Here is a 12,776-nt window from a genome sequence, read left to right on the forward strand (position 1 = left end):
GTTGTTTTACCCTCTATGTTGAGGACATAATCCATCAAGTCAAACTTAGTCATCTTGAATGTCTTCATAAGGTATTCTTTGAATTCATGCATCATCTTCATATTGTTTCCAATGTAGATAAAATCATCTATATACAAGGATACAATCAAAATATCATGCTTACCATAGAGGTCTTGACGTATAATATTGGCTCAATATTTCTCCTCTTAAACCTTTGATTGGTGAAATATTGATAACATCTGTATTATACACTCGAGGACCTTGCTTGAGACTAGCACTGATGACAAATAGTAAGCTATAAAAGATGATGAAACCCTAGAAGTTGACAAATATTGTACGTATATGACAACCACACATACATTATGTAAGCTACAAAGTCTTCTATCAAATTTGACATAAATTAGATTAAGATAATTCATATTAAGTATTTTAATAAATTTTATATTATTTTATTATATTGTTTATTATTCGTCAAATAATGTATAAAATAATAAATTATTATGTAACTTGAGCCTTTATCTTTTATTGTTCTTCTGTTGGGTATTATATTTTTAACAAATAAAACGAATCCCAAGTCAAGTTTAGTTCAGAACAGCTAGCCGAAAGATTTCTAAGATACTTGCGGCCACAAAAGAGTTTGGTATATGACATAAAATCATGAAAAACTCAAGGTTGTTCGACTACACCAACATCAATTGAGCAAATTCAGTAAGTGACATGAAAAACACATCAAACTATACCTTCAGTATTAAATGAATAACCAAATTTAATCGCACTAAACCGAACGTAAAAAAAGTATCAACTGTTTTGAAAAAAAAAATCTAACAGAACCACTTTAAAAATAATTCATTTAACTTACCATTTTTATATAAAATAGCCCAGTTCAATTTTTTAAAAAAATTCAAATCCTACACAGTTATATAGAAACCCACCACTGCCACATCATTCTAGGCGAGAACCATTTAATGTTGGCTCCTAAGAAATCGAATTCGAATTATCATCATGAGCCAAAGCATTCGTCTCAACCCCCAAGGTCTCGCTCTTATTATCAGCATGATGAACGGGTAGCACAGGGCACGTTGGTCAAATCAATAGTCTCAAAGAGAAGCTGGTGGAAAAGTATTTATCCGATTCCTAAGAACATTTTCTTATCTGACATGACGAGAATAATTAATAATAATCGAATGATTAAAAATAATAAATGATTATTGAAATTAAAATATTTAAAAATTAAAATTAAAATTTAATATAATTATTACATCTCTAAAAGATTTACTATATAAATCATATTTTAAAATATCTTAATTATTTATCGTTTATTTATCATCATTACCGTCATCACTTTTATCACCATGACGATCATCATTATTGTTGTCACTGTCATAGCTATTGGCAACAGTAACAACAACCACAATCATAATGATAGAAGCGATCATAATTGACGACAATGGTGATAGAGATAATAATTATGGTGATAATCATGGTGGTGGAACTTACAATAATGATGGTAATAGTGATGGATTATTTGGCATATGTTAGGAAGTGATAATTGAGAACTTCATGAATTTGTTTGTTATTTGATTAATCTTTTAAAAATTTGATGATATATTAAATTTTAATTTGAAATTTTAAATATTATAATCTCAACCGTCTATTATTTTAATTTTAATCTGATGCTTATTATTAATTGTTCTAAGATAGTGTTTGCGGTTAATATCATACTATATATAATATATATCTCAATTATTTATGGATTAACTAATGTTTAATTATTTACTACATTGTAGCACTTAGAAGAAAGTTCATTTCTATTCCTAAATGGGAAAAGAAAAGGAAGTTCATTTCTAGAATGATCAACTAATTCACAAGCATTTTCTAGCACAAGCTGTTAGTTTCTAGGATTTTCTCATCTGAAATTTGGGTCATATATCTTTCAATACATATTATTATCATCATCATCAAATCAACATTGCATATATAGGGAACACACATTCCAGTCTAGCTAGCCGATTCTATACTTTTTTATAATCAAATTCTCAGCAGATTCATCTATTATTCAAAAATCAAAAACAAATTATCAAGTACATGGTTCTAGACCCTCAATCCAAATGAACTTGTGATTAAATAATCATATATCTTTGATCTCTTCCTTACCCTGAAGCTGCAGGTTCTTTTCCTTCTCCTCTATGGTCATAAAGGCTGTGGCAGGATAGGACTTACCAAGCCCCATAGGGGTCTTGAAGAGTATCTTTTTCCCATTGTCCCCATCAATGCTCATCTCAGCAATTGGCACCCAAATGAACACTTGCTTGCTCTTGATGCCATTCATCTTCTTCATCTTGAACTTTTCCACATAGGCGGTGACCTCCGCCGCGTAGCTCACGAGGGTCTTGGTTGCCTCGAAGAAGTGCTGGCTTGGCGCCTTCTGCTTCATCCAAATGAACCCCGTTTCGCGAACCCGGCCGCACTCCACAAGGTCCTTCAATGGCATCACCCCTTTGGGGAATCCAAGCTCTTCCAGGAGCTCCATGGAGCTGCGGTGGCATTCCTCCGCGCCATACACGATCTCCGCCCCTGCACGCTCGTCTACCATGGTGGTGTTGCTTGCCATTTTAGAAAATGGAATGTGTTGTTTAGGGACACACCATCATATAATATATACTACTACTAATGTAATGAGGCATTTAGAGTCCCAAACTACCACTTGATTCATGATCCTGACCGATCACTGTATAATACATAATTAAGTATTATTAATTTATTTTGTAATATATAAGATCTTAAGAAATGATAGTTTAAAACCAGCTAATAATTTCTCGTAAAGTTGAAGGGGTTTTGAACTTTTGATTGATTGGAAGTTGAGCCGTATGGACTGTTTGAACGTGGTGGTTCAACAAACTTTAACGGCCATTATTGTTGTTATTTGGTAAGCTATGATTTCTTCGAGCCCACACACATGGAGATTGAAATCACCTGTTCAGTTTTTGTTTTTATTTCATGTTTTAGAAAGAAAATAAAAATGTCATTTAGTTAATCCGTTATTTGTAAGTGTTGGAATTTAAGGGGTTTTTTTTATTTTCTCGTGATTTTTAAAACATGAAATAACATTTTTTAGATTTCATAATTAACGACAGTTAAACGGAAAATATAATTAAAAATAAATACCAATTCCATAATCCAGTTGAAAAAAACAACTCCAAAACTTAATTAACAATAGCTAAATAATTCATGAATTTACAAATTAATTTTAACTTTTTTTAAAATACCCAATGAATTTGGGCTCCATTTCAATCCTTAAACGAAATCATACCTGTATGAATGTATGCAAGCAACCATCTCTGTCGGTGTCTTGGTTGCCATATTTCTTTTTTCTAAAATTAAAAAGAAGTACAATTTGAGTCTAAATGTTAGATTACTGGTATACTCGGAGGATTTTGTCGCTGTAATTTCATGTGTTTTGGGTGTGTTTGAATTAATTTTAATTAAAGAACTTCTAGACATTCATTTGGATATTCTGAAGTGCCAAAAGCAAAAATAACTCTTGTTGCTTTTAAAAACATGTAATGAACTCCAAAACACGCGTACGCGCTTAGTAATGGGGTTAGGTAAGGCTTTTTGAGTGTGAACAGAATCGGATCTTGTTTGTATGTTATTTTAACATGGGTAGCTGTCTTATTGGACTCACTAGAGGGATCAAGACCTTTAAAATTTACTAGTCGATTTTTCAATTATGTTATCATGTTTAAATTTGATTATTTCACTAATAAGAGTGTTGTTATCCCAATCAATTATATAAGTACAATAATTTAATCACAAATCCCTTCCCTTTCTCTTTTCCTCTTCTCATTTCTTCTTCTTTCTTTCTCTTTCTCTTCCCTAACTCGTCCAAGTAGTTCATATAGGAGCTATAGCCGTATCATTCCTATTCGTTGTTATGATGTTTCATATTCAAATAGCGGAGATTCACGAAGAAGTATTACGCTATTTACCAGTGAGTGGTATTATTGGACTGATCCTTTGGTGGGAAATGTTCTTCATTTTAGATAATGAAACCATTCCATTACTACCAACCCAAAGAAATACTACCTCTCTTAGATATACGGTTTATGCCGGAAAGGTACGAAGTTGGACTAATTTGGAAACATTGGGCTCCTTCTCGGCTTCAGAAGGACCGAACTGTTGTTCCCAGCCTTCCTCCTTCACCTACCCATCACGCCTAACACTTCTCCCTTTTCTTCCCCAACTCTTGAGGAACCTTTTTTTTTTTTTGCAAATTCACCTTCAATGGAATCATGAATTTGTTATAGATGTTGCTACAATGGAATCTCGACTTCGTTTATATTTTATTTTTTTGAAAAAAAACAGGTAAAGGAAGCACGATTCTGTTGTGTATTTTGTCACAACAAAATTACAATTATGTTACCTATTTTTTTGGGTTTGGAAAATCACAATGAAATTGTGATTCCGTTGTTGCTCTAGAAAACATCACAACGAAATCACGATTAACTATTCCATTGTGCATTGTGCATTCCGATGAAAAACACAATGAAATCATGATTTTGTCGTATGTTTTATCTTTTTTTTTAATTACTTTTAGACAAATGTAATGTTTTTAGTTTATTTTCTTAGTTAAATATAATTGTTTATTATGAAGGATTATCGACTTATTTTTTATTTTTTTTCAGAGGGCTTGCATGAAGTAGACATCGTACGTTGCTGAACGTGACCTCTCACATGAAGGCCCCTCGTAGGAAGGGGAAAATGCTATAGAAAGACGTCGTAGAGTGACTGTGTCGGCATGCTAATGTCATGATGACAAGTAATTGCAACAATGGCAACAGGTAGAGCCAAAGCCACAACCACAGCCAGGCCCAGCTGTCGGTAGGTTCATTGGACCTCCATTTGGAGGAAGTCTAGTCTTATAGGGACCATTGTGTTAGTCATGTTTAGATCCGTCAAGAGCGGTCATAGCCAAAGGTTGTTAGCCATGGTGCCCAGGTGGTAGCACCCCCTACTCATTGACAAGTAAAGGCTTATGTGGAGCGAACGAGTTTATTAGCTCTTGCTACATTGCGATATTCTGCCACAAACAAGGGCTTGGTGAATCCCTTTTTTGAGAGGTGGCACTAGGAGACATTTTCCTTCTACTTGCCTGTCAGAGAGATGACCATCACTTTGGATGATATGTCTTGCCTATTGAACTTGCCTATGGCACGCAGACCCATTGATCATGTCCCCTTACTCTTTTGACAGAGATGCATTGTAGATCCTACTGATAACTCATCGAGGCATTTCAACAAAGACAAAGGCTTATGACGGTGGCAAACGTAGGTGCCAAGGTGAGGTTGATATGGCTAGAAGACCTTTATCACCGCTATGTTGAGTCAGGCTTATATGCTTAGGCTGCCATGACTTATCTCTTGCACTTGATTAGTAATACGATATTTACTAACAAGTCCTTAGCTTACATCCATGTTGCCTACCTTCAGTACCTTGGCAACCTAGATGCTTGTCATGAGTACGCATTGGGAGTAGTTGCACTATGTACCTCTAGGACCATCTCTCCTATGCAAGCCAGTAGAGCAATAGGCAATGTGGAGGTTATATGACATTACTTATGATAAGTAAATTATTTTATATTACTGTAATTAATAATTTTATTTATATTTGTTACAGTCATAGGTGTTTGCACATTTTCCCACTATTGGCTACTCAAAGAGACAGGAGAATTATGTGGTGGAGGACCCGATAGCCACCAGATGGAAGCCATTGAGAGGTTCTGGGCTTCTCCTTTCGATCAGGGATATATGGGATAACCTATAGAAGGATGTTGTTGTGTGGTATTCATATAAGGACCACATGAATATCAAGCCTTTCACACAATAGACCTTTTTCTTTGGTTTCATCAAATGCGGGACTAACGTGAGGCCTTATAGTTTGGAGAAGGTGGTTAGGAAGTTTGGTCATTTCCAAACGATTTGACACTAGCCACCTCCCCAATCCTAGGTATCAACTTTGTGATCGGGCAAGGGAGGATTGGCAACAACATATCATTCCTCTTGGCGATGTTGTGCCACCTGGGGATCCTTGAGCATGCACTTATGACTATCTGTCTTGGTTTTACAAGATTTCCTATGTCATTCCACCGGAGGAGGGTCAGCCTCGATGTGGTCCTGTACATTTATTGTCCATTAGAATACAACCACAACATGGGCAGCCACTGACAAACTATGTAGCAGGTGGAGACTACTCTTGCCATGTAATGCAAATTGGAGTTTATTGATTTCCCCCCTAAATTGTCAATGAAAAAATAGTTATTAATTTTAATTGTTATTGTAGGATCGATTTTGGATAATGTCAAAATCTATGTAGAGCTTGTTGGACCTTAGAGTTGTGCTAGAGGGCGCGAGTCAACATCAACTCATACAATTGTTGTGATACCCTCTACCCCGGCATACATATAAATAAATAAAACATAAAAATAAAGGTAAACTAATTCATGTGGGTAAAAGGTTCACATTCGCTTCACTATTATCAAATAAAACTTATTAAAAACATATCCGACTCAGAACAAAACCATCAAAGTTTACAAGAGAAATTTTAATAAATCAGTGAGGCAAATAAAATAAAATAGCATCATGCAATTAAAATAAAAAATAATTCCCAATGTCACATCCTATTAGAGCATTGTGTCTCAGCGTCCTCTAGCACAAGATTCTTTAAAGTCATCCACCTAGTCATCTGCTCCCACGAACACAAGGTTCATGATCATCACAAGATCCCAAATACAAATAGCACACAGGGAGTGAGTTAACACATTTCTAAAAAAATACAAATAAACAAAGAGGTAATCAAAATAAATTATGAAAGTATTTATAAAATAGTTCAACTTAATACAATCCACGTCGTTTCACCAATTTATCATTTAAAAATCATTTTTCAATCACCAATCACATTACACATGAATCACACAATCGGGTCAAGACCTAATAACACTCATCAATTTCATAATAAATAATTATCAAGCGTTATGCAACAATTATACTAAGACTCAAGCCTATATGCAATGTTGTATCATGTCAGTGAAAAACCACATTTGAGCTCTTAGGAGTACATAACAAGACACACCACACAATGGGTATGTCATGTCACTCTCGCTAAGTAAAATCATAAGGGGACCAATCAAGGTCACTTTGTTTTGTGAGAATGCTCCAACCATATGGGATCAACATAGACTTATAGGAGCACTCAAATCAAGTGTCTTTACCCCCAAGGCCAAGACTCCAAAGAATCTGTTAGGGCATCACCTTCCCGATTCAAGTTCAATCTCTAAAACAATTTTTGCACACAAACATTGCTCATGAATTATGCAATACCCCCGACCTCACACTCGTGTTTCAAACACATTTAAAACATTACACTACAATTTAACACTTTAGGTTCCTAAATAGGAATGCTACACTTTCCCTTTAACATTGCGCATAAACACATTTCTCAGGGTAAACACCAGTCGGGTTATTGTATAATTCACAGCTCACAACACAAGTATTGTCACATCAAATGTTAACCACACACTTATTCACATCCAAATCTCATGTCCACAATTTAACATCTCATAATGTCACAATCCACCATCACATGTTTACGTGCATCTCACAAATTAACACATGTTCAACTTTGCACTTATACTTAATCTCAATAATAATATTATGATCTCAATGCAACATGTTATCTCACAATTCATCACATATTCAATTTATCTCTTACACACAATTTCATGATCCCAATATAACAATCTCACAAGTATAATCATACATGATGAATTACAATACAATAAACATCCCAAAATAAATCCTAATTTGATCCCCTAAGGATGCCTGTACATGTTCATTCTAACCCCAATTGCGATAAACTCATTCCTTACCTCAAAGCGGGTTCACATGTGTAGTCCAACAGTGATAGTGGCGTCTCTAGCAGTTACCTAAAATTCCTCAAGTTTTTCCTCTGTTTTCTCTGTTAGGGTTTCCAAGCGTTAGAGAGAAGGAGAAGAGATTGTAGCCTCCATTCCACTGTCAACATGCGACTCTAATTTCTCCTTGCAAAAACATTATTCAGCAAATTCCAATGGTGAGCATGTGACAAAATGGGTTCCGAAGATGGTGTCCAAATTTCATGACACTTCAATGGTCGAAGAGTCCGAGACTGTAGTTTTATTGGAACAGTTTTTAGGTGTATGCGGGAAAAGAGAAAGCTCAGTGCAAGGGACATTTCTTCCACCAAAGACAATATCCCAAAAATCCCAACGGTGGGGGTATGCAAAAATAGGACTCCAACTATATGTTCAAATTGCAAGATGATCCAACGGTTAAAGAATCCGAGACCGCCATTTTAAAGAATCCAACTATATGTAAAAAGTTACCTATTATGTCTCTATTTATAGCTGGGGTACTCTTGTCCTTTCATTTATTATATATTTTTTATTTTATAAAAAGGAACTCTATTTTATTTCCTATCAAATGAATAAATAAAATATCTTTTTTATTTTGCTTCAAACCATTATTTTAATTAATAAAGTTATTTCTCCTTATTTATTTAATTATAAAAATCTCATCATTTTTCTAAAACTCTATTTATTTATAAATACAAATCCTTTTTAATTTATTTATGAAAAATGAGATGCTACAATCATTGCAGGAGGGCTCAACAACTTGGTGCAACTCAGGCACACAAAGACCCAGGAAGAGGGCTGACTAGGATGGTGGCAGAGTTGGTTGATATTATCATTATTAGTATGTATTGATGTATTATGCACAATTTTTTTGTTTTGACATATTTTTTAGTTTATGTTGTGGTTGAATTACTATTTTTTTTCATTCATCAACTGTTTAATCAACATGTGCCTAGTAACAACAATAGTTTCTTCAATTGATTCATAAAACAAACATCGACATCAACAACTAAAAAATAGTGATAATGCATACTTTTCTTAGAAGAAGTCAACGTATGATTTTTATAATGTAAAAACATGACTAGTTATCATGCATCAAAGTGATGATCTCATCAGCAAATCTTGGTTTCTTTTGTTCGTATAACATGACAAGGATTTTATCTAAAGATCAACCAAAAGTTACATTTAACTCAATCAGACATTTGCTACTAAATTCCAAACAGATGAAAATCATTTTTCTCATATCATTGTTGCATTTAAGCTCCTTACACTCATATTCAATACAACCATCATCTACGTAAATAGGTTGGCAGTAAAAAAGATCAAGTAAAATTTTGCAACTTCCAATAGCATCCATAATTGTTTTCCTTAAAGCATCAATCGATATGTCCTCAGTTATTTTGATGACTTTAGGACTACTAGGACATTCAAATAATATCCATTCAGATGATGACATCATGTCACCATCATAATACACAACACCAAATACACCATGTTTTAAGCAATATGATGAAATATCAAATAAAGGTGTTGAGTTACATCAAACCTTTACTGCTATTTATATTAGATTATCTACTATTCTCTGGTAAGTCATACCAATGACTGGGATCACATTGACAATATGGACGATTTAGATTGTGTCTATATTTAATATGATTGATATACGTATGAAAAAAAGTGTAAAGTTAATAAATACAATGTTGCAGTGTTCAATATATAAAAAACACAAAATGTATTTTTTTCTTTTTTCAATATTTAAAAAATAGTACAACAAAATCTAGATTCTATTTTTAACCTTTTTTTATTACAATGAAATCATGATTCCATTGTGATGTGGAAAAAAAATAACAGCGTAATCAAGATTCCGTTGTGTTAAGGAGAGTGTCAATTTTTTTTTAAAAAATCATGATTTCATTGTTATGTTTGGGGCGACAAAAAAAAAATATACAATAGAGTCGTGATTCCATTATACATTATATAAAAGAATTACGATTCTGTTATAATAAGGAGGTGCGAATTTGGTTATGCAACATAATTATGATTTTTTTATACATTTTATTCAATAAAATCATGATCGCATGAAAAAAGATAATTTTAGAATAAAAAATCATTAAAAAAAGGATTCATTTCTTAATAGAGGTGAAAAAAACAATTACGATAAGGCCGATACCAATCCCTTAATCACAATCCTAACCTACTCGTGGCCCTGCAAATGAAGGAGAGGGCCCGATAGTTTGATAGTTCATCCGTGAATTTAAGGCTTAAAACAAGTTTGAAGAGCTTTTAACTTACAGATAGCAATATTTGAGGGGGGAAATATCTCCTTCTATTCAAAATAATAAATTTAAATTGTGGCAGTTAAAATAATTAATTATTTTAAAATTTAAAACATAAGAAAACTAATATTTTTAACGGAAAAGAAAAAAAACTAAATGAAAATTTTAAAAACATAAAAGACTAAAATAAAACTTTTAAAATTTAATGCATTAAAATAAAAATTTTAAAACTTAATATATCAAAATAAAACTTTAAAAAACATACATAATCAAAATAAAACTTTTTAAAATTTAGTATACCAAAATAAAAAATACTAAAATATAATAAACCAAAAATGAAATTTAACCCTACTTAAACGATAGATAATAGCATGAGCATTAACTTAAAATAGAATATGAGACGTAGTGTATGGTGAACCTAACAATTCTTAATGCAAAGTCTGTAGTTTGGCTTTGGATCTAATTAAATATCCATAGAAGTTTTTTTTTTCGTGTTTAAATCACATGCGTGATTGGAAATTCCATAGTTGACACAAATTTAGAGCTTGAAAAATAGTAAATGAGTAACAAAACCAAGAGACTGAAGACTGTTAAGTCTTGATTAAACAATTCTTAAGCAACAATATTGAATTCTATATGGGTTTCACTCTAAAACATACTAGGAGCTCAACTCAGCCTGTAAAATGGCAGCAAATGTTTAGCAGTTTCTCTATGAATAAATTGGCAATAAATTCTAACACTTCTTCATATAAATTGAAAAGGAGAAATTAGACCATTGTCTTATTCTCAATTTTATCATTAATGCTTTAATTATCATATTTAATGTATTATCTTTAATTTATGTTTCATAATATTTATATAATTTTTAATTAAAAGTTAATAATTAAAATTATACTAAAATACATAAATATATGTAATAAAATTATAAAAATTAAAATAACATTTATATATCATTTCCCGTCACCTAGACTTGCAGTATGCTGTTGTTTGTAGTTCAAAAATATAAAGTACACAATCCAGCTTGAACTATTAATTTCAATAGTTTTTTTTAATAAGTAATAATAATTTTTTTCATCTCATCCCAAATCGTCTTGTATGTTAAGATATGTTATAGATATATGTTGATACATTTTTTTTTTGTGTGCATATATGCTGATGCATAACAACAATAAGATTGTAAAGTCAAATGTAAAATGAGAATTATTTACCTAAAGTTACTTTTTATATATTTCAATCAATTAAAAAAATTTAACTTAATTTTTATAAATTTAAAATAAATGAAAACTATTTACCTAAATTTTCTTATAACAACTATTTACCTAAAGTGAATAAAGAATATAGTTTTTTTATAATTAATTAAAAAATAATTATTCAGATTTTAATATTTTATCATTTTATTACATATATTTTTGCATTTTAGTATAATTTTAATTAACAATTATAAAATTTTAATTTTATACCTAAATGAAACAAAAGAAAAATAAAAATGATGCATCAGATGTAATAATCATAGCATTATATTAATTGATAGAATTCATAATAAAACAAAGGTAAAATTACATTTTTGGTCCTCCAATTTGTCTTCAATTTTGATTTTGGTCTCTCTTTAAAATTATTGATGAATTTTGTCCTTCTATTTTATCCAAGCATGCAATCTTGGTTCCCCAATCCAGAATTGGACGTTGACGGTTACAAAGGAATATTGACTGCCACGTGTCACATTCTTATTGGATGATGACTGTTACGTGTCATGTTCTGATTGGATGTCGAATCCATGGAAGATGAAATGTATTGTTATTGTCATTGGCCAATCAGAATATGACACGTGGCAGTCATCATCCAATAAAAACGTGACAAGTGATAGTTAACATTCCTTTGTGACAGTCAACGTCCAATTTTGGATTGGGGGACCAAGATCGCGTGATTAGATAAAATAGGAGGACAAAATACGTCAATAATTTTAAAGGGGGACCAAAATCAAAATTTGAGAGAAATTGAGGGATCAAAAATACAATTTTACCTAAAATAAATGTCTAAATTTTATTGGTTGTTATTTAAACGTGTTTTTACTTGGGGCCTATTAGACAAACCCATGGCATAGTGTTGGTAAGTTTGACTTATCGACAAAGATTAATAAATACCATTTAAAATTCTCAAATCAAAATGAAGGAAATGCTAATAAAGACATTTGATTACAAATTAATTATTTATAACTTTTAAAATAATAATAACATATTAACTACTCTCTCTAAATTCATATATAAAAAAATTGATGTTCTATATTAAACTTAAATATAAATAAATCTAATTAATTTTATAATATTTAATGCTTTTATTTCTAAAATATCCTTTATTTAGTTCTAATTTTATTTTCAATGATTCTTTTGTATTCATGATAGCAAGTTCTAATGAAGAGTATTTTAAAAATAACTTTATTTTTTAATTGAGATTATTAAAATTAAATGATGTTAATTAAATTTTTTGATTAACATGAAATTAGTTATTTTTGTTTATATATGAATACAAAGGGAGTATTAGAAAAAAAAATAAAT

At 31.7% G+C, this 12,776-nt stretch overlaps 1 protein-coding gene across 1 annotated transcript; it reads right to left on the bottom strand.

Annotated features, from left to right (window-relative positions):
• Positions 1-1,901: 1,901 nt before the first annotated feature.
• LOC114387514 lies at positions 1,902-2,648 on the bottom strand. Its single transcript, XM_028347715.1, has one exon. It carries the CDS (start codon positions 2,609-2,611, stop codon positions 2,129-2,131), a length of 483 nt encoding a protein of 160 aa, XP_028203516.1. The 5' UTR covers positions 2,612-2,648; the 3' UTR covers positions 1,902-2,128.
• Positions 2,649-12,776: the final 10,128 nt, after the last annotated feature.

This window comes from Glycine soja, chromosome 15 (assembly GCF_004193775.1).
Source record: "Glycine soja cultivar W05 chromosome 15, ASM419377v2, whole genome shotgun sequence".
In the NCBI taxonomy this organism is placed as follows: Eukaryota; Viridiplantae; Streptophyta; class Magnoliopsida; order Fabales; family Fabaceae; genus Glycine; species Glycine soja.

Bases quoted from the DNA above. Each gene is read 5' to 3' on its own strand.
- LOC114387514 (XM_028347715.1), bottom strand. From the start codon at position 2,611: ATGGCAAGCAACACCACCATGGTAGACGAGCGTGCAGGGGCGGAGATC.